The following is a 24140-nucleotide window of genomic DNA, read 5'->3' on the forward strand; positions in this document are numbered from 1 at the left end:
TTGACCCAGCAATCCCATTACTGGGTATATACCCCCAAGGATTATAAATCATGCTACTATAAAGACACATGCACACGTATGTTTACTGCAGCACTATTCACAACAGCAAAGACTTGGAACCAACCCAAATGCCCATCAATGATAGACTGGATAAAGAAAATATGGCACATATACACCATAGAATACTATGCAGCCATAAAAAGGATGAGTTCATAATCTTTGCACAGACATGGAGGAAGCTGCAAGTCATCATTCTCCACAAACTAACACAGAAAGAGAAAACCAAACACTGCAGGTTCTCACTCATAAGTGGGAGCTGAACAATGAGAACATATGGAAACAGGGAGAGGACCATCACATGTCAGGGGGTGGGGGGCTAGGGGAGGGGTAGCCATTAAGAGAAATACCTAATGTTGATGACAGGTTGATGAGTGCAGCAAACCACCATGGCACATGTATATGTATGTAACAAACCTGCATGTTCTGCACATGTATCCCAGAACTTAAAGTATAATAATAATAATAATTAAAAAAAGAAGTTATCAAGGTATCTGTGTAATTTCAACTTTCTGTGTGTGTATGTTTGTGTGCATGTATGTAGGGGATACTGGAGGCAGCACAGAGTCCATTTCTACCAATCTTTTAGAAGAAAGCAGCAATTAATTCAGATCAAACTCCTTAGCATATCTAAGCCCCAAATTATTTAGTACACTTAGCAATTAGTCTCACAGTCGGCTCTGTGCTCTCTAAAGGACATTTTAATAGACAGACTGCGTTACAATATGAAAAAAGGCTACAGGTACCATGTTACCTATACTCTTTGCTGTTCAATAACTCCCTCCTTCTAGGTTTTTTGTTTTTTGTTTTGAGACAGAATTGCTCTGTCACCCAGCTGGAGTGCAGTGGCATGATCTGGGCTCACTGCAACCTCTGCCTTCCAGGCTCAAGCCATCCTCCCACCTCAGCCTCTAGAGTAGAGACAGGGTTTCAGCATGCTGCCCAGGCTGGTCTCAAACTGCAGAGCTCAAGTAATCTGCCCTTTTTGGCCTCTCAAAGTGCTGGGATTACAGGCACGAGCCACTGTGCCCAGCCCCCTCTAGTCTGTTAATCTTATTTCACTCCTTCCCCAAACATACTTTTTGCTTTCATACAATAAATATGTTATATTCCTATGCAACTTATTACATAACTAATTTCTAAGACATAAATAATAAACTGATTTGTAATACGAGCCATAATTCAAAATTTAAGGCAAAGATGTTATAAAAGTGGTCTTTGTGAAACAGTGGAATATTCTGTTTTCCTACCATCCCTGCTTGAACAGGCTTATATTATACTCTACGGTCTCCTTTCTTCTGCCTTTCAGAAAAGTTACCCTACAGGAAGCATTCTGATAGATTCAATTAAAGTACCTAGGTGGAAAATACAGACATCATCATCCTTTTAACAGGTATGAGTGACTTTTTATATAGTATTTTCTCCTTACCTTTCTACCCAACTGCACTCAAAATTATGCAGTTAAAAATGATTTCTTTTGGAAATAGGTAGCTTAGAAACACATGGTGACTGTTTCCTTTTATAATTTAAGCTACCTAATAACACTATTTCGTATTTATCTTTAGTAAAATATAATCTGTCTTTTAGAAGAGATAGCAAAATGCCATGAACAAAAATATATCTTTCAGTTGTTCACCACTGTCATACAAAATTACTTAAAAATATTACCAGGAAGCTTTTACTACAGGTGACATGTGGGACTTTGGTACCACACAGAGTAACAGGTGTAGCTGAGGAAGAAGACCTTACTGGGAATAGATACCTTTATGATTTTCACCTCCAGCGGTTATAACAGAGTCTAACAGACCTTTTACCAAGAGGAACACTTCCATGGTATAAATTCAAATCCTGCCTCAGTTGCAGCCTTACTGTACAAACTTGGGCAAATCAATTTACATCTCTGTGTCTAGGATGTTTTACTCTGAAAGGGAGAGACAAACTACTGTCCTACTGTCAGAGGATTCTTGGGAAACATCGTTAATGAAACCACTGCTAATATAAGCATACAGAACCTGAATCTGGGTGAAACCTAGGTTGCCGATGACTGCATCTGAGAGACAAATGAAGATGCCTCACCTCCTCTACCCTGTTTTATCCTCTATTTGGAAAAGAAAAAATAAATTATTTGAAAAGAAATAATGGCTCCTTAGACCTGTTCTCATTCAGTAATTACTGCTGAATGAAATTCTTTGCAGAATGTTTTAAAATAATGGTTATGTACTGACTGACCTCAAAAGTACAATGGCAGAGAGAAACAGACCATATTAAAGACTTGAAATCAGCACTCTCTCCTGGTGAGGTGACTAAGTCAGAAGAGTTTACAGGAAAAAAAAAAAAAGGAAAGAAAGAAAAGTATGTGATTCCCAAATATGAATGTGTGTGTGTGTGTGTGTGTGTGTGTGTGTGTGTGTGTTTCCCTTTTACTACATATCCTGGAGTTGAATTCTATCCTGGGAAATACTCTGTTCACACATGGTCACACCTGGAACTTGCTTTGCCCAAGAACTTAGAGCTGAATTGATTTCTGCAGACCTATATGCCCCTGCATCCCACATGCCCTGCCTCCTTTTAGAGTAGAGAAAGGAGAACTGGCTATAAATCTGGCCTCTTGGTCTTGCCATGTAGCCTTCTCTTAAATGACTAAAGCACAGGAAGCAAAGTCAGCACCAGTTGAGACACAGATACCATGACATGTAGGCTGTGTTAGAAACTATTTTAATGAAGAATCCAGGCTTTCAGCAGTTATAAGTGCTTCTAGAAAGGTAAATGATCAGATTACATGTCTAAAGCAAATTTAAAATTCATTGTAAGTTTACTATGAGACTTTTCCATGCAGAAATTATATTGAAAAATAAAATTAACAGACATAGCTATTTTTTTTTTTTTTAATTTAAATCTCTGGCTTACTTCAGCCTAGGGAACTTTTCTTTAAGCAAGATTACTGGGGAAACAAATTCAACAGACTTCCTGAGACTGACCCATAGTGTTAGTTTTCAATGAGGGTCAGGAGAGCCATTAGTTTATAACTTTCATTAAAAACAGGAGGGACTGAGGGTGGGACAATACAGGCCACTTGTTAGATGTGTTAGCTCCTAGTGGACCAGCAAGACAATACAATTCCATTTTTCTTCTCCCTCTTACAGCGGGAACTTAGACTTTAAAGGAGATTTGTATCTACTTATGTACATTGAGGGGGGTTTCCTAGGAAAGCACTCTGGGCAAACTTTGGGTAGGTACAAGTTAATTACTCTTTATTACATTTAATACTTAGTTACCTGAGTAGTTCAGACTTGAAATATCATCAGCTACTTTGCCATTAAAGAATATTCTATGTGCTAAATGTTGGGGGGAAGAGCATGGAATGCTTGGTGAGCTGGGGTATGCAGGTGGAAAAAGGATAGGTTTCTGTACTCAAGGAGCTAGGAGAGTCTTATTAGAGAGTTGTGTGATGTACACAGATAACTAACATGGCAAGTCAAAGGAGCCAAAGGAGAGGCACAATTAAATTGTCTGATTACACATTACTTGTAATTAGGAGATCAAGTAAGGCATATGGTGGAAGTGGGTCTTGAAAGATGGGTAAAAATGGTACTTTTGTGTGTGTGTGCTGTGGGAAAGAGCTGGAGAGTTATGGGATAGGGCTGCAGAAAAAAATGTGTGCTAACTCATCAAACTAGCAAAGCAGGATGTATGTAGTCAAGAAAACTACCCGCAATAGCATCATCATTTGGTACCAAGATTTGGTACAATTTCCATGGATTCTGCAAAAGGCAGATGTCATAAAGTTCTTCTAGTCAATGACTTTAAAATACAACCTATCTTTCTGATTCCATCACACACTCTTACAGTGAGTCTGCTTCACTCAATTCTTAAACTTAGAACAAGCCTACAAACAGTTGGAGGGGGCTTAGATTTCCTAGCTACCCACAACCATTAGTGTTTACCATCTGCCTCTCCTTTTTCCTGCTATGAGTGGTCACCTGCTGACGCAGAGGAAAGTGATCTAGTAGGAAAGTGATCAACAGACTTCGTTTACGTAACAAGTATGATATTTAGGCCAACCAAATGTCCTTTGCATTGGTATAGGTAATAAGTATATTTAAACCAAAGTTTTAAATATGGTATCGATGTTTAAAACTTACTAGCAAACTAGACTTGGTTTAGGTAGTAAGTATGATATTTAAACTTACCATTGGTATAGGTAATAAATTTGATATTTAAACCAACAGACCTTGTACATCGAACAACTCTCTAACAAGACTCTCCTAGCTCCCTGAGAGCAGAAACCAATCCTTAATTATGCCCAGCACTTTTTGGGCTTATTAGGCTTGCCTTTTTCCCCTAGAGCAAGGACACAGAGCAAGGCTGAGGCTAATGAAGTTACAAAGGCTATTTTGTCTTTTTTCCTCCTCAAATTAAATGAATTACAAGGACAGTATCTTCAAATGAGAACTCAAGATCCTAGTTATTCCATAATTGATCAAAATTTGAGTCTAGTAATACCTCATAGGTCCTACATAGAAGGAAAAAGATCAAGCACTAGGAAATGTCCTTTGCATTGGTAGAGGTAGCAAGTATGATATTCAAATCAAAGTTTTAAAAATCCCACTGAAGTCCCTCTATCAAACAATGTTATGAGCAGAGACTTGTGGATGGATCTCGGTAATAAAGCTTTCTAATTCCCTGATTGCAGATCCTGCCTCAAGGGTATGGAATTAAGACAGGCACTTTAATTTGAACACATCTACTTACACCTAAGTAAATATGGCCAAAGCATGATCAAGGGGAAAGTTTGATATCATGTATTTTTGCTACATATTGTTTCCTCTTGCTTTATGCCACCAAATGAAAGTCACCTGGCGGCACTCACCTCAGTGGCCACTTTGCAGGTAATAACATGGTTTCCAGGATCTTACTCAGTCTCTCCCAACTTTCAACATTTATGGCTTTTAGCCAGTGTACTGTGAGAGGGGTGGTGAATTGATTATTAATTTGTTCATATTAGGTTTTTCTCTAGCTGTATTTCTCATCGTCAAGCAAAATAGGGCTTTATTATTAGAGAGGTGCAGCAGGAATCAGAAAACTTGCTTGACAGCAGTACCCCCTCAGCTGCCATGGACCTCTAGCTCTTTTTCCTGAAATGTACTTAGGCAAATTGTGCTTATTACTTTCTATAATCATCTCACTGTATATCTGTGACCTGACTGGGTTATTAACAAAGCCTGACAGCTAAAGAGGATTAAAGGATGGCAAAATTTGAATGACAAATTTAGGTTTGTTCCTATAAAAGGCAACTAAACGGGAAGACAAATCCAAAGCTATGGTCTTTTCAATATCTGTGAAACGTGATTTAAATTTCTCCTGCATCTTTGAAATAATTATTATTATAAACTTTGCTGGTTAGGGAAAAGTAACAGATTACTGAAATTTTCCTGGCCAACGAGTGGCTCAGTATGAAATAAATTCAACCACTAGTAATAAATACTAGCGATGCAAGAAAACAGGGGGAGAAAAACTCAAACAGCATACACATGTACACTTACATATGGCAGGCATCCTCAGTCTTACGTGTTTTAAAATCTCACGAATGCTCTTTTCTAATGATTATCAGACTCACGGCTTTATATACATCAGGTCATGGAACTGAGTAGAGATCACCCAATGATTAAATTTGAAAAGGGGTTTACATAGTTGGTGCTGTTTTAAAAAAATAGTCTAAAACTAGGAACTCATTTCAACTGTCTCAAAGCAAACATAATCTTCTGAGGCACAAATCACTTAGAAATTTTAAAAAGAACCCGCTCTACCAACGTAGAGTAAGTTGTCTGTGTATTTTGCCAATTAGAATAATTTTTTCTTTTTTTTTTTAGGAGACAGGTGTCCCATCATGTTTCCCAGGTTGGGGGCAGTAGTGTGATCAGTGCTTCATAGTCCTGGTCTCCAGTGATTCTCCCACCTCAGCTTTCTAAGTAGCTGGGACTACTGTGCACACCCCACAAGCCCAGCTAGAATCATCTTTCTGAATGGAGAAGAGTTGTATAAATGCTTGCTACCTAAGATGGCAAAGCTTAACATTACGTAAACTGAAATGTCTCCAAAACATCTACAATGATGAAGGAAACTCAAGATTTAGACAACGTCCAATGAACTTGCCTAACTCACTACACACAAGTGTACATAACAAGAAGTCGGTCCCCTTCACTTCCTGTCAGGAGAATGAAATACAACTGCAGCAACAAACCATATTAAAAAATACCTTGTTCAATGAGTAGTGGGAACTATAAAAAACAGATCCCCTGTTGCTTATAGAGCTTAGACTATCTTTCTGAGAAACGTCCTATTTCTTCAATCACCCATCAAGGTTTTCTACTATTTTATTAAAAATACACAATTAACTTTTCATGTTTCTTTTTTTTTTAGATGGAGTCTCTTGCCCAGGCTGGAGTACAGTGATGCAATCTCAGTTCATTGCAACCTCCACCTCCCGGGTTCAAGCAATTTTCCTGCCTCAGCCTCCCCAGTAGCTGGGATTACAGGCATGCACCACCACGCCTGGCTGATTTTTGTATTTTTAGTAGAGAGGGGGTTTTGCTATGTTGGCCAGGCTGGTCTCGAACTCCTGACCTCAGGTGATCTGCCCGTCTCGGCCTCCCAAAGTGCTGGGGTTAGTGAAGCCATCATGCCCAGCCACCTTTTCATGTTTCTAACAAATAAAGTTTTTTCAGAAAGCTTTCCTCATTTGTGTTCTATTATTATATGTTTTTTAAAGAATGATTGTTGGCCAGGCGCAGTGGCTCACACCTATAATCCCAGCAGGCCGAGGCAGGTGGATCACCTGAGGTCAGGAGTTCAAGAGCAGTCTGGCCAGCATGGCAAAACCCTGTCTCTACTAAAAATACAAAAAATTAGCCAGGCATGGTGGTGGGCGCCTGTATTCCCAGCTACTGGGGTGGCTAAGGCAAGATAATTGCTTGAACCGGGGAGGCGGAGGTTGCAGTGAGCTGATATCTAGCCACTGCACTCTAGACTGGGCGACAAAAGTGAGACTCCGCCTCAGAAGAAAAAAAAAAAAAAAGAAAAAAGAATGATTCTTGGTATCATCTCCTATTTGCTTTAAAGTTATTTTAGTCACTAAGTAATAGGATAAAATATGAGCTATATTTTAGAAACTATGCTAATAGCTCTAAAAGTAATTCAATTACATATAGAGAGCTCACTTCAATACTTCCATTATTCTAAAATTTATTAATGTTGTTTTAGTGTAGATATTTCCCCATTTTAAAAAATGCTTTTGATAAAATGAAGGCACCAATAATTTCTAAACTGTTAAACCCAGAGCTTCCCACAGTATATTCATTTACCAATGACTATCATGACTTTTCCATAGCTTAGCAGTATCATTACTTATATAATTTTTTAAATGAATCTAGGGTTTAATCTTACACTTATTTAGGTTAAAAGGGAAAATCATTACCATTTTTTCATAAATCACAGGTTTTATGCACCAGTTAAACATTTTTCTAATGCCCATCAAAACAAACCATAAATATTAAAAGTAAAATACCAACTAAAAGCTTGCAAATGAACCAATACAAGACACACTACTATTGTCCTCTTTGTCCTTCTCAAACTCTCTGTTCTTCTAAACCTCATGACCCTGCTCTTCCAGTGCCTCTATTTAGTCACTCTTTCACTGACTCTGTTCCTTAAATGTTAGTATTTTCTAAGATTCCATTCTTGGCATTTTCTTCACATCCTGCACATTCTGAGGGAATCAGAGGCATCTCCAAATGAACATGTCTATCACTGAACTTGCTATTCCCAGCACAACATCAATGCATAGATGATTTCTCCTCTGTATTCTCATTCTTAACAACATTGACATCTATCCAGTTACCAAAGTTAGAAACCTCTCTAGTTAATTTGCATTCTGAGACAACTGTTTTCAGCCTTTCCTCTCTCATCAAATCTCCAACATTCTCAGTACCTCTTCTCATCTGACAAGTCACCTCATATTCTGCTGAGAAGCAATCAGAAGTCCCACCATGAAATCTTTCAACATACCTATAGCTTTACTTATATATCATCCTTGTTCCTAAGGACCACTCTTACATTTGTGCCTTAGATTTCATCCCCTCCTGTCTACTCAAGAATTCTGCTTCTACAGTTAGCCCTTTGCTGCATCTTCAATTTTTCCCACTTTGCTGGATCATTCCTACTGAAACATGCTGCAGTGCTTTCTACTGTTAGAATAACAAAAACAAATACCTTCAATCCCACAGGCCCCTCCAGCTATATCCCATTTTCCTGCTCTTCACTATAGCAAAACTTAAGAGTTGCTTGCCATCCTCACTTCCTCACTTCCTTCAAAACCGATTTCACACAAGCTTTTACAAGATTACCAACAATCTCCATGTTACCAAATCCAGTGGTTCATTCTCTGCCCACATCCAGCTCAATCTCTCAGGATATAGCATGCTGGTACAATAATAATGATATGCTTGATAACCCCTTAAAACATTTTCTTCACTTGGCTTGTTGGATAAAATACTTGAATGGTTTTTCTACTAGCTTACTGGCTAATCCTTTATTGCTCTTTTTCTTCCTGACCTTTAAATGTTGGCTAGAATACCCTAGTAACTGATTTTTGACCCATTTTCCTTTTTATAGTAATTACTGCTGTAATTTAATCCAAGCTAATGACTTAAAAAATGCATATGTCCATGACCCATAAATTACGATCCTGGTCTCTTCCCTATCATAAAACTCATATATCCAACTACCTATTCAACATCTCTACATGAACACTTAATAGGCAACTCAAATTTCACATGTCCAAAACCAGACTTGTTTTTCTCCCCAAATCTGCTCCTTTCTCAGACGTGACTATCTCATTAAATAGCACCACTATTTACCTGATTGGTCAGGTTCCAAATTTAAGACTCACCCTTGACCTCTGTTTCTTTCATTTCCCATATCCCTTTCTAGTAGTGTCGTGTTGGTTCTACCTTCAAAATATATCCCAAATATGATCATTTCTCACTTTCTCCCTGTCCACCCCAGTGGTACAGGCTGATATCATCTCTCACTGATATTTTTGCAATAGCATCCTAACAGATCTTCATGCTTCTGCTCTTATCCCACTAGTCTATTCTCAACAGAGTAACCAGAGGAATTATGTTAAGATGTAAATCGGTTCATTTCACTCTTGCGTTCAAAATCTGCCAAGTCAGCAGTCCCCAACCTTTTTGGCACCAGGGGCTGCTTTCGTGGAAGACAATTTTTCCAAAGACTGGGGGCTGGGTGGCGATGGGGTTTGGGGATAATTCAAGCACATTACATGTTTTGTGCACTCTGTTATTACATTATAATATATAATGAAATAATTATACAACTCACCATAATGTAGAATCAGTGGGAGCCCTGAGCTTGTTTTCCTGCAATTAAATGGTCCCATCTGGGTGTGATGGGAGACAGACAGATAATCAGGCTTTAGATTCTCATAAGGATCGTGTAATCTAGATCCCACGCATGCATAGCTTACAATAGGTTCATGCTCCTATGAGAATCCAATGCCACCACTGAGAAGGCGGAGCTCAGGCAGTAATGCGAATGATGGGGACTGGCTGTAAATGCAGGTGAAGCTTTGTTTGCTGGCCCACCACTCATCTCCTTCTGTGTTGTCCAGTTCCTAGTCATACATCTTTCTCTTAGAAGAAAAGCCCAAATTATTAAAATGTTCTGCAAGGCAGTAAAAAAGTGGCTCTATCCTCCACCATATTTATCTCCGCTTTCATCTCCTACACCTCCACCACAGCTGGAGAGCCCTCCTTGCTATTTCTTGCATGAACCTTTGCAATGCTATTCTCTCTGCCTCCACAATGCTATTCTTTCTGCCTGAAATGCTTTTATGCTGTATGTCTGCATGGCTTAGAACCTCTATCCTCCCTCAAGTCTATGTTCAAATGTCACTTTCTCAGTGGGGTCTTCCTTAATGACCCCAACCCCCTGAGCACTCACTTTCTAGTTAAATGATTGTGTTTATTATCCACTGTCTGTTTCCCTCTACTAGAATGTAGCTCTGTAAGAGCTGGAGGTATTTTCTGTTTGGTTTCCAATTCCTAGAATAGTGACTGGCATATAGTAGATAAGTAAGTGTTCATTGAATGAATGAATGAATGAATGAACCACACCCAGTTTCCTTTCATTGAAAGAAAACAAATTGTTGCTTTAGAAGATTATATCCTCTATCAAATTTCATATTTCTTAAATATTATTTGGCCAGGCTAACAACCTATAATGACTGGATGAATAGCTGTGAAAAGATCTCAGGCAAGGGCTAACAGGCTCATTCTTTAAAATAAAACAGATTTTTTTTTTTTGGTATGCAGGACAAAAAATTCACATTAAAAACCAACAAATATTTATATATAATGTCTTTCAGGGGCTGAAGTATAAAACCATTGGTCATCAGAATCTGATAATACTGTCTCCAAGTTATTATAAAAACCAAAATATCCCTTTTGTTCATAAAAGCTAAATGCTGGAAATCCCAAAAGAAAAATACTGTCTACTAAGCTAATACTACAAAAGTACAGCCATAAGATCTTCCATGTAAAATAGAAGGCTATGTGGCAATTTAATGATGCAAGATTCAGAAAAGATCAGGGTGATATGTTAAATTGAGAGACCATTTTAGGTATGCTCTTGGGGTTCATTATGACTGCCCCCCATAATCTAGTTTACATCCATGTTTTATGTAGGAATGTATCTCTTTTGAGAGATGACATAAAAAGTGTAGTGATTATACCGCTTTCATAAAATGTCCCAGGAATCTACAAATATGAATTATTTCAATCTTTCAATCATGGCAGTGGAATAATTTATGATTGGCTAAAGGCAGAAGAATTATGCATAGGAACCACACTGGCCCTGGAAGACAGAGGACTCACATTTTAGTTTCAGCTCCACCAATGATTGACTGTAATTTGAGTAAATCATAACCTTTGCTTGTAGGTTCATAAATACAAAAATTATTTTTCCTATTCTCTCCTCTATCACAGGTTAAATACATGTTAAAGATATAAGTTAAAAAACTGTTTGTTAATCAAATAATTACAGCCCTTTTAAGTAAAGAAATAACACATTTAGACACATTACATACACAGAAGTACATTTGGTTTTGTTGCAGCATATACCTGCATCTCAGGATTTTAAAATCTGCAATACATTAACCAAAGTTTTAATTCTTTTTACAGAAATAGAGGTGACCTAACTAGTAGCATATTTAAAATGCTGTAAGAGTCAGATGCAGTGGTACACATTTGTAGTCCCAACTGTCTGGGAGGCTGAGACGGGAGGACTGCCTGAGCCAGGAGTTAGAAGCTATGGTGTACTATGATAGAGCCTGTGAATAGCCACTGCACTCTAGCTTGGGCAACACAGTGAGACCCTGCCTCTAAAAGAACTGCTATTAAAACTGGGTCTATAAGAATATCTTTTTTAAAAAAGCAGATACCTTCACTAATTCTTATAAAAGAATGTAAAAAAAAAAGTGATAAAGCAAAGATCCTTAATTGCAGGCAGTATATATGCTGGATAATCCACTAGAGGGCAGCAAAATGCAGGATTTCTTTTTCTTTGACATCTGAACTCTGTAAAATTGCTTTAAGCTGCAAGTTATAAAACTATAAAAATTTAGGTTGAAGAACACAGACTAAAACTACAGACAATGAACCAAGTTATAAAAGGAGATATGATTTACATAAATAGATGCTATAAATATAGAAACACTGTGAAGAGAAGACAAGATAATCCATCTGCACATTGGAATAGATATTAAATCTCATGAACATGATTTGAAAATTCGACTTTTTTCTCCAGAGACAAAAGCTATCAAATATATATTAGAGAGAGAAACTTGCAGACAATTATAGGAACACCTAAACATTAAAGTCTGAGTTCTTCTGCATAACATTTATTCATACTTTCTTAGGATCTGGGCCAATTTTTTTAAGCGGGCATGTGCCTCAATTAATTAAGAAATGACCAGAGCTCAGAAATCTTGGGTTTAATGCTTAATTATATGCTGTAAAGATCAATGTTGCTGTTTGTGGCATAAAAGTCTAATAAATAGAACTTACCATTGGTTTTATGCCAATATAAGAAAAATAATAAATATAGGTCATTAAAAACAAAGTAAAATCACATGTAGCAAAGATATAGTAAGACACTCTAGATTACTTTAGTAGTAGAAAATATCTTTGCTAGATGTAACTTTTTAATTTGCAGATTAGTATTTCAAAAATATTTTACAGTAATAAATGCTTGGAAAATCCACTATCATGTTGTAATGCCACAGCAATGTATTTCTGGACTTTTCTACAGATTCAATATTTAATCATTTTGCTCATGTTATTATTAAAAGTTATTTTCCATTTTTTAGAGAAGATAACCTTTACTGTTTCATAAAGTTTCATTCTCTGTGACACTTTTATTTTTTCCAATTAAAAAAAGGCTGTTTTTTTTAGTGTTGAGCACTTCACAGACTTTGCTTATATTCAAAAGCATTATAAGCTTATTTAACAGATTCTATTTTACTTTTAAAAGGACGAAGTTGTTATTGAAAAATGAGTTTGCTACAGTAACCAATTCAGTTCTGCGTAAGTTAAATAAAATTGTAAAATGACAAGCCTGGCCGGGCGCGGTGGCTCAAGCCTGTAATCCCAGCACTTTGGGAGGCCGAGACGGGCGGATCACGAGGTCAGGAGATCGAGACCATCCTGGCTAACACGGTGAAACCCCGTCTCTGCTAAAAAAATACAAAAAACTAGCCGGGCGCGGTGGCGGGCGCCTGTAGTCCCAACTACTCGGGAGGCTGAGGCAGGAGAATGGCGTGAACCCGGGAGGCGGAGCTTGCAGTGAGCTGAGATCCGGCCACTGCACTCCAGCCTGGGCGGCAGAGCCAGACTCTGTCTCAAAAAAAAAAAAAAAAAAAAAAAAAAAAAAAAAATGACAAGCCTATAAATGTGGAAAACAGTAGGTATTTTAAAACTGCCCAAACAAGATGTTTAATTGAAACTGAAAGCACTAACTTTTACAGTCAATTCAAGAGTGGGCAAGTAAAAAAAAAATCAATCTATTAAGTTCTCCTTCATAGCATCCTTGAAATGGTAGTGATATAAAACTACCTATAAAAGACCAGGATTTATGAAATTGTATTCAAAAGAGGGAGAGATGAAGATGATAAACAGTTGCTATAAGAACACATACATCTAACAAATGGCAGCCAATACACTGATTTCTAGGTTAATAAAAGTTTGAAAACACTGTCAGATAAATAATGCTTCACTGATCAATAGTTTTAGCTATAAAGTCTTTATAAGTACAAAAAAAATTTTTTAGCATAGTGATTGTGTATTTTTAAGTTGAACAAAACAGTATTTAAAAGTAATAGAATAAATTACCTGCATAGGCATTCCAAGAAACACAAACTAAAAATCTGCATAAAAAAATTCCATGATTATATATGAAATAACAAAATTCTTGCTAATGTTAAACTGCCCATCCCTTTACCACTAGGTCATACTATTTAAGACATTATACTATAGTTGCTGTAAAAATAATTATTTATTCATTTTTCTTTTTTGAGATGGAGTCTCACTCTGTTACTCAAGCTGGATCGTGCAGTGACACGATCTCGGCTCACTGCAACCTCCGCTTCCTGGGTTCAAGCCTGTACTTCAAGGTTGATTCTCCTGTCTCAGCCTCCTGAGTAGCTGGGATTACAGGCGCCTGCTACCACGCCCGGCTAACTTTTATATTTTTAGTAGGGACGGGGTTTTACCATGTTGGCCAGGCTGGTCTTGAACTCCCGACCTCAGGTGATCTGCCCACCTTGGCCCCCCAAAGTGCTGGGATTACAGGCGTGAGCCACCATGCCCGGCCAAAAATTATGAATTCTGTGACCTGGCCAACAATTATCATGAATTCTGTGACTATTACATGGAAAAAGAATCATAAGCCTTGTCACTCTCTTGAAACCTCTGTATTGTCATAATAAAAACTTAAAACAGATTATGTCAGACAAGATAACTTACAAAACTTACTTTAATATTGCAAAAATTAAAAAGGAAATGGCAAACAGAATCATCTGATTTCACAAAAGGTAAAGAAATCCTAATCATCCATCAGAGGGTTTTTCCTGGTTTTTTTTTTTTTTTTCTTTGTTTTAATCAATTATTTAGCAAAGCTCAGAGATAACTAGAATAGATGCAACTGTTTAGATTTCAAACATAAGTTCCTGGTTTCTATAAAGGTGTTTGGCTTCTTTCAAATTTTAGCTTTTCAAAGCTGCAACTCAGGAAAGTAACTATGAATGAATGGGATTACTTTGGAAATAAGCAACTCAAAATCATTGTCAAAGAAAAACAACATTGAAATTGTTTCACTACTACTAATGAATTTTTAAACCTAGAAAATGCTATAGCATACATATCCATTAGGAGGTAACAGTATTTATTTAGGTGTTAGCAAATGTTGGATTCTTTTCAAATTCATATCAGAAGGATTTTAAGTCTACCAGCAGTAATAGACTATTAGCTGTTCTTAGGTAACCTACGACATTTGAAAGATCACAGCATTCTGAGAAGATGCAGAAGAATTTAAAAAAAAGAAGACTGCAGAATATTTCCCAGGATTAAGTAACTTCTTCTGTTGGCCTTAGTAAGTTTGAGCAAACTTTCTAACTAAATTTCATAAATTCATTAATTACAATGTAAAAGGCGCTAAATATTTTTTATGGATGAGCTCCCTCTGAAAGAACTATTATAAAAAATTGTTTCCATGTCAAATTATTTTCTTTTATTGTTATTATATTGGACCCAATAATATTCTTTGAATACTCTGGACTATCAGATACCACAACTCTGAGAAAGATCTGCTCCAAGTTATTAGTTTCCTGGACCAGCTGAGGTTACATTCTGGGGAAAAAGTTCAAGACAATTGTATTCCCTCTCTTGATATGAGTGACATGAACTAAGAATACATTTCAATAAACTGAAATACTAAAAAACATGTGAAATTAATGCCAAGGAGGAGACTTTTTAGAAAACGGTCACTACATGTATATAGTGACAAAACCCTTCTCAAAAACAGAAATAAATTCCAACAGAGTTGAGGGAGATGATAGTAAATAAAGAAAATAAGAGATTCTATTAATATAAAAAGCTCATTGAAAAAGTAAAATCCTTTTTATAAGGTTGTTCTTAGGTAACCCACAACATTTAAAAAACCAGTGTTGCAAGAAGATGCAGTAGAATTAAAAACAAACAAACAAAAAGACCACAGCATATCTTCCAGGATTAAAAAGATAAAAATTCACAATTTACACCTTTAAAGTTCTGAGCACCTTGTATTCACTATGAATTTCTAATGGCTTACTTTTAGCCAGTATCTACCATACGGTAAGAACAATGTAACTATTATGTATCCATAAATATAAAAAATTTAAAAATAAAAAAGAAAGTAATGGCAGAGCTACAGCTCAAACATGAATCTGTAAGATTCTACTGCTAGCCACTCCACTCTACCACCTTGCTGTACTGTTTTCTGACTCCGGCATTCATAAAATAACTTTAATTCAGATTGTGCTCAACACTGATTCACAACTGAGCTACAGAGTTATATTGCTGGGAGATTCTTGGTTTCTTCAGTAAATAACTGGGCTTTGATATTTAAAAGGCAAGCACTACTTACTGTCTGTCATTCTATTAAAATTGTAAGGCAGTCTGGTATAGTGAATCAACAAAACCACTTCTGGTCCCAAATCTACTAATAATTATTGATGTCTTTTAGACAAGTCACATAAATAAGTGGATGTCAGGTTGTTCTTTGTTTTTAAATATCAAAAGTGAAGGAGTTGAACTAATATCCATGTGATTAAATATTATAATCTAATTTGAATATTAACAAAGCACCCACTGTGCACTCTACAATGGCTAGATACTGAGGATCCACACATACGTAAACTGCACCCATCCCAATCGAAGGCAGAGAGTTAAAATTCACGAGTTTAGTTTTTCTTACAGTGAAGGTTAAACAAATAGAGAACCAAATATCATGTGATTCTTAGAAAGAAGGTTCTAATAATGAAAGTGCAACAGCTTTAGACATTAGCTTTACCCAGGTGGATACACTTATACACAGGCATATATGCCCATATATACGCTGTGGGAGAGAGTGGAAGAAGGGAAAAATATGCCACTGAATGTTGGGTCACTATTTTAAAGGTAGAGTAAAGGTCTGAATCATCTTCAATGAAAGACAAGGAACTGTATTTCAGTGACTGAGTATATAGAACTGCTTCGATTCAAATTGTATACTTTGACTTCACGGACAGGAAAAATGTACTTTACCAGGAATGTCAGTTATTATAAAACACTAGAGATTTTAGAGGGAGGGAAAAAAATCTCAAAGCCTATCCATCCCAGTTGAATATACCACGTATTTTAGTCAGCCTTTCTTAACCAGAGTTCTAAGAGAGAATTAAGCCTTAATACCCTAAGGCATCTATATAGTAAGTAAGGAATTAACATCTTTTCCTATGCGTCTGGAATTATACTAGTTATCTAAAATCCTTGGGTAAAATACAAAAAATCACTTTCTGTGTTCTTTTGATCAGAACAGGAACTCTGGCTGAGCTCATTAGTTTGTCAGCATTTAACAGCTGCTTACCACTGCAAACAGAAGAAGTGATGTTGTACAGAAAAGGATAAAACTGCATACAGCGGATCAACTTCAGGCTGTTTTCACACTCTGGGCATTTGGTGGTTAATTTCAAGGCCTGTCTAAAGGCCTCAAGTGCTCCACTGATATTCTTCAGAGCAAGGTAAGCATTTCCCAGGCTCAAAAAGGTCAGAGGCTGAAAAGAAAAAAAAAAAAATGACAAAATGTTAATGAACTACTATTTTCTGGGAGTTACAAAACGTTTACAGTATATGGCTTTTGGCTCTTTTTAGGTTACCCCATAAACGTTATTGCTAACTGCCCATTTTATTCATACCAGCCGATTCTAAACTGTACAATACATGTAAATGTGTTTTCTACTTTTTGCTAAGATAAAAAAATATATAAAGTATGTAATATAAACTATATATGTATATATCCCTGTAACCACCACACTGCTCAAGATACAAAAATATTTTCAGTACTCCAGGAGGTTGCCTTGGGCAATCCAACCCCAGAAGTAACCATTGCTGTGATGTTGTGACTTCTGTCATCATAGTTCTTGAACTTCAGATAAATGAAATCAAACTGCATGTTCTCCTATGATTACAAGTAATATGTGTCCTTTTGTAGCTTCTTTCACTCAACCTAAAATTCATTCAAGCTTTTGTGTACATCAGTAGCTCATTGTTTTTTAAGCTGATGTGTAATGTTCCAACATAACAAAGCTTGTTCATCTGATTGGCAGTTGGGCTATTTCCACTTTCTGTCTATTATGAATAAAGTTACTATGAATATTCTTGTAAATGTCTTTTGATAGGCATATTGTCCTCATTTTTTTTGAGTATATACTTAGTATGAGTTGTAAGGTAGATGTATATTTAGTTTTAGTAGATACAACCAAATAGTTTTCCAAAATGGATGCACAAATTTACACTCCTACCAGCAAGTGTGAGAATTCAGAGACTCTGTATTGTCAGTCTTTTTAATTTTAGCTATTTCAGTGAGCTGCAGTGGTGTCTAACTGGTTTTAATTTGCATTTCCATGATGAGTAATAATGCTGAGGGTTTTTTTTGGGAGCCCATTGGCCATTTGGATATCCTCATTTCTGAAGTGCCTGCTCTTTTCTCTATCTAAAAGAATTAGATTGCCCTTAATGCCTTGAAGGAATTTTCTGTCTATATATTAGTCCTTTGTTGAAAATATTTATTGCAAAAATCTTCTCTATGGTTTGTTTTTTTACTCTTTGAATAAGTATCTTTAGATAAACAGAATTTCTTAATTTCAATGAAGTTCAGCTTATCATTTTTTTCTTTCATAGTGCTTTTTGACATCTTTGTCATAAAGTCTTTCTCCTATGTCTTCATAAAGAAACCTTGTTTTATCATTCATATTTTGGTACATGATCCACTTCAAATTAATTCTGTGTATGGTGTGAGGTAGAAGTCAAAGTTCTTATCTTTCTCCATAGGGATATCATCCAATTACTCCAGCACTAATTTGCTGAAAAACCAAAATGTTTTTTCTTCATTGAACTACAGGTACACCTTTGTCATAAATCAGTGGCCATATTCACGGTGGTCTACTTCTAAATTCCCTATTATGTTTCATTGATATGTTTTGAGTATCTTTTTATCAATACCATACTCATTTAATTATAGTAAATCTCAAAATTTGGTAATAAAAGCCTTCCAACTCTGTTCCTCCCCATTACCCTGCCCCCATTTGTGTGTACGTGTGTGTGTGTGTAGCTATTCTAGGTCCCGTTCTATGTAGATTTTAGAATCAACTTATTAACACACAAACACATATATGCAATTACTAGGTATATGAGATTGAATTGAATCTATAAATTGATTTGCAGAGATCTTACATCTGAGCAATATTGACTCTCTCAATGTGTGAACACGATGTGTATCTCCATTTACAGGTTGAGTATCCCTTATCCAAAATGCCTGGAACCAGAAATGTTTTGGATTTCAGATTTTTAAACATCTTGGAATATTTTATTATATTTATTGGTTGTACATCCCACATCTGAAAATCCAAAATCCAAAATGCTCCAATGAGCATTTCTTTGAGTGTCAGGTTGGTGCTCAAAAAGTTTTGGATTTTGGAACGTCTGGGATTTCAGAGTTTTGAATTTAGGATGCTCAACCTGTATTTATGTCTTCTTTCTCTTAGGGATATCTTGTAATCAGTATATAAATCTTGCACATCCTCTTTTAGGTTTATTCTTAGAAATCTGATGTTTTCTTTCTTTCCTTTTTTTTGGACAAGGCCTCATTCTGTTGCTCAGGCTGGTCTGGAACTCCTGGGCTCAAGATATCCTCCCACCTCAACCTCCCAAGTAGCTAGGACGACAGGTGCACACTACCATACTTGGCTAATTTTTTTTCCTTCTTTGTAGAGATTGGATCTCATTGTGTTGCCCAGGCTGGTACTGAGTTCCTAGGCTCAAGTGATCCTCCCCACTTGGCCTCTCAAAGTGCTGAGATCACAGGTGTGAGCCACTATACCAGATCTGATGTTTTCTTGATGCTATTGTAAATAGCATACTTTGTATGCTGTTTTCCAATTGTTTGCTGAGACTGTTTTTATAAGCAGCCCAAAGTATTCAGTTTAGGCCATTTTAACTGAAATATATCTACAGTGTTTTTACATTTGCTTGTGTGCAAACCATATGTTTTATATTTATTTTATCATTAAAAATAGTTAAAAAGATCTAAGAATGTTTTATTTTCAAAATGTACAATATATCCCTATGAAAAACAATGCTTATGATTTATCCAATTACCTGTTTTTGATTCGGGCTGTTAGATCATCAGAAATGTCTCACTGTAACCAAGGCAGTGGATAAAAAATATTCTAGATTAAGGAATTCTAACCTAAGTAGCTCAGATTACATTCAAACTATTACTTAGTAGTTCACACCCAGATACAAAATTAAATCTCATACTTAAGACTTCAAATGTATCTTTATATTTTGCATTAGGAAACAAAGTGTTATAATTATCTCTATGACAAAATGATGGCTGTTAAAATATCTTGCACTGAGATAAACTGGTTAGCATTTTGGAAAAAAAGTTGAACTTTCATCCCTTGATCCAAAAAATAAGTACTGAGTATTTACTATGTTGCAGGCATAGTTTTGAGCATTGAGGTTACAGCAGAAAATAAGAAAGATAACTGCTCCTTCATAGACCTTAGTCTTGTGTGGGGGTGTCAGCGAGTAAAATGGGACAGAGAAAAATATAGAAGGAAGAAATAGAGGTAGTACTAGGTGGCGGGGTGCATCATTTAAAATAGAGTAGTATGAGAGGGACTTACTGAGAAGCTGGTATTCATAAGACTTTGAGGAGGTGGAGCAAGCAATGAAGAATCTTGGTGGGATGAAGTACTGCAAGCAGAGAGGACAGAAAATGCAAAAGCCCTGAGGTAGGGGCATGCTTAGTATGTTCAAGGAACTACAAGGAGGCAAGTGAGGCTAGGATAGAATGTGCTAAGGAATGACTCGACAGAGACAAGGTCAGAAAAGTAACAAGGTCATGTAGGACCTTCTACACCATTACAAACTCATATTTTCCTGTGAGTTCTATGGAGAGCCACCACAGGGATCTGAGCCAACAAATAACAACATCTGACTTTTTATAAGGATTTTACTACTTGCTGTATGAGAACAGACTGGGGAACAATGGCAGAAGCAGAGAGACCAGTTTAGAAGCTACTAAAATAATCCAGACAAAAATAATTATGGTTTGGATGGGATAGCAGTGGAAGCAATGATAAGTAGTAAAATCTGAGGTATATTTTGAAAATAGAATCAACAAGGTTAGCTAGTGCATTGAATTTTCCCTGAGAGTAGGAGAAAGGTATGAAGGAAGTCCCTAAGTGTTTGGTCTGAGCTACTGGACAGATAGCTTTGTTATTTCCTGAAATGAAGAAGACTGGGAAAAAGAAATTTGGAAAGGTGTTAAGGAGCTTGGTTTTGGCCTTTAGTTCTAGAGTGCCCTTTAGACATCTAAGTGGAAGTGTCAAGTAAGCTGCTGAATAAAGGAGCCTGGAGTTCAGGGCAAAAGTGACAGGTAATTCAACAGGAAATGGGCAGTCTGCTCAAGATATGAAGCTGAACAACTGGATATCCAGGTAAATATGAACTCTGATCCCTACCTCACACTACAAAGAAAATTTAACTTGAAATGAATCATAGACCTAACTGTAAAGCCTAAAACTATAAAATATCCAGGAGATAACACAGGAAAAGATCTTTATATAATCTGAGAATCAACTGTTCAACGATTAAGCCACAGAAAACAAAAACAAACAGTTTTGTGAGAACACTTGAAATCTAACAATAGAAATCAACACTGAAAAGACTGGCAAACTTAAGGTCAATTTTTAAATGCTAAGATAAAAAGGTAAAGAGGGAAAATATTTTTAACACATAAGAGATGGAGTTAAAGAGTTTATCATACAAAGGGTTTGCATAAAATTTAAAAAATAACATTCCAAAATGAACAAAATATATACACAAACTTTTACTTTAAAAATACAATTACAAGGCTGGGCGCAAGGGCTCAAGCCTGTAATCCCAGCACTTTGGGAAGTCAAGGTGGGCGGGTCACTTGAGGTCAGGAGTTTGAGACCAGTCTGGCCAACATGTTTCTACTAAAATACAACCTTGTTTCGACTAAAAATACAAAAATTAGCCGGGTATAGTGGTGTACACCTGAAATCCCAGCTACTCCAGAGTCTGAGGCACGAGAATAGCTTGAACCTGGGTGGCGAAGGTTGCAGTGAGCTGAGATGTCACTGCACTCCAGCCTGGGTGACAGAGCGAGACTTTGTCTCAAAAACAAAAAACAAGCACAAGATAAAACTTTATGTTACAACAGAGAAGTGATATTTTTAAGCAAGCAAACTTGCTTTATAAATGTTAATTCAGAGGTAGCATAACACGACTAGAGTATTTGCTCTGTGGCCAATCTCCCTGAGTTCAAAACCAAGCTCCGTGACTTTCCACAAATCCCTTATTCTATACATTTAACTCTTAAGAATTTCCTCATCTATTAAAGGGGAAATTCAATCTCACAGGGTTGTTGTGAGGATTAAATTAGTTATTACATGTAAGATGCTTAGCATTGTGCCCGGCTCTAGTAAATAATCAAAAAAACTAGCAGTTATTTCAGTTGTTCAATTCTAATAAAGACACAGGTGGAATTAATATTTTTAGACCTTGTTCATGGCAATATATATTGGCCCAAACATTTTAGTGGGTTGTTTCGTATTTTGTTCCAGAGCCATCAAAATATTCATTCTCTTATTGATTTAGTAATTCCACTGTTAACAATCTTTTAAGGCCTTTGCAGAAAACCATCAATGATAACAGCTAAGTACTGTTAGCAACCTAAATATGCAACAACAGAAAAGTAGGTTGTGGTGTATCAATTCATTGGTCCTTTACACAACCATTTAAATTGATGGCTTTAAAATTAGGTAGGAATAAATTTTTTTAGAGATCACCTGTACAGTAGAATTGAAACATTATGAAATATTTGTATAGAAGACATGCTTATAAGGAAGAATTTCCAAACATTGATAGTTGGGAAGAGGGTGTTGATTAAGGTACATTTTTGGGGCGGGGTGTGGTGGCGCATGCCTGTAATCCCATCACTTTTGAAGGCCGAGATGGGAGGATTGCTTGAGCTTGGGTGTTCAAGACCAGCCTTGCCAACATGGTGAAACCCCATCTCTACAAAAAAATACAAAAATCAGCCATACATGGTGGCACATGCCTGTAGTCCCAGCTACTAGGGAGGCTGAGGTGGGTGCACTACTTGAGCCTAGGAGGTGGAGGCTGCAGTGAGTCATGATCACGCCACTGCACTCCAGCCTGGGCAACAGAGCAAGACCCTGTCTCAAAGCAAAAAAAAGGTGTATTTTTGGGGTACTCACCCTGAGCCATTAATTTATCTTTTTATTCTTATTGTAGCACCATGGTATTTAACAACTAAAATTTTAGTATTTTAAAATATCAAAAGGTAACCAATCACTAAAGGAGGTCTTTTTTCTTCAGAAGAATACTACCTATGTCCCTTGGCTGAAAACAGTAAAAAGGGAACCATGAAAAGTTTCAAGGGAATACCGCTGCACTGCACTTTCCACTCCCACTTTGTCACATCTGTTCCCACAGTACCAGCACCTGGTACACAGTAAGCATTAGATAAATATTTGATGTACTTCTCTGGCAATGTGACCTGTTACATAATATTGAGATTGTAAACTTTTGCTTAAAATCCAGTTGTGAATTTGTGTATTTCAAAGGAAAACAGGCAATATTTTCTTCTCATCCTTAAAAAATCAGTTTTCAGATACCGTAAATACACCTAAACCATTCATGCACATCCCTTCTGAAGGTTTCTTTGGATATAAATCTATAAACATTTGGACATTAGGTATAAAATCAATTTAATTGTATATTTATTGTAACTGAATTTCATGAAACCTAAAATGACAGGAATTATAACATCCATCCTGATTTCAGAGATGTTAAAATATGAAAAACAAAAGTTGTATCTTCAAAACCATGAACTACAAAGCACCGATGTAACTCCATAAGCTGCATGTGAGAGGTTTGGGGCACAAAAATCAATGTACCTATTTACTCTTATCAAAACCACCTTTGAATTGTCCTCTGGCTTGAATGGCATAAATATTTCTATAAATTAAAGTTGTAAAACAGTGTAATATTAAGCAGTGTGCATGCTGTGATGAGTAGGATAAAATACAAACCAGATGTTTCAAACTGACATAAAAAAGTGGCAGTGTATTTTTACAGCTGTTATTGTTATTTAAATGTAAGTTTCCAAAAAAACTTAACTGTATAATTATAAATTTCACTCAAAATTTAAAGAACACATCAAAATAAAACAAAAGCTTTTTCACACTCTCTTGAAATAATGCAAATTCTACTGTGAAAGACAGAATATGACATTTTTTATGCTTTCCCTAGAAAAATAAAAATTGTAATCTAAATTTGAGTTATCCTTCATAGTATACAGAGCTATGAGAACCCCTAACACCTCACCTCAGAGCTATTGATGGCCAAAGCTTGAAGTAGCAGCTTAGTGGCATCAAGATGAAGGCCGTAATGAATCAAAAGGTTGGCCAAGTTGACAAGAGGAACATCTTGGTATTGAAGTGGAGCTAAATTCAAAGCCCTCTGAAGACAGGCAATAGCAAAAGTGCTATTTCCTACTGCTCTCCAGTATAGTCCAGCTTCATTGAGTATGAGCCAGACAGGAGCATTTGGCTGCAAAATCCAAAAATACTTCAGTTAGTACAAGAATACAGTACT

General features: G+C 36.5%; 1 protein-coding gene across 5 annotated transcripts in view; it reads right to left on the reverse strand.

Annotated features, from left to right (window-relative positions):
• Window positions 1-24140, reverse strand: part of LOC105471604 (tetratricopeptide repeat domain 17) — a 139401-nt gene that overhangs the window by 61609 nt on the left and 53652 nt on the right. For all 5 annotated transcript variants that reach the window (XM_071074820.1, XM_011724149.3, XM_011724150.3 and 2 more), the window contains 2 exons: window positions 23871-24095; window positions 16792-16978 (listed from right to left, as the gene is read on the reverse strand). In XM_071074820.1, the coding sequence (XP_070930921.1) occupies window positions 16792-16978; window positions 23871-24095 (412 nt within the window). The remainder of the gene's footprint in view (window positions 1-16791; window positions 16979-23870; window positions 24096-24140) is intronic.

Source organism: Macaca nemestrina, chromosome 12, assembly GCF_043159975.1.
Source record: "Macaca nemestrina isolate mMacNem1 chromosome 12, mMacNem.hap1, whole genome shotgun sequence".
Classification (NCBI taxonomy): domain Eukaryota; kingdom Metazoa; phylum Chordata; class Mammalia; order Primates; family Cercopithecidae; genus Macaca; species Macaca nemestrina.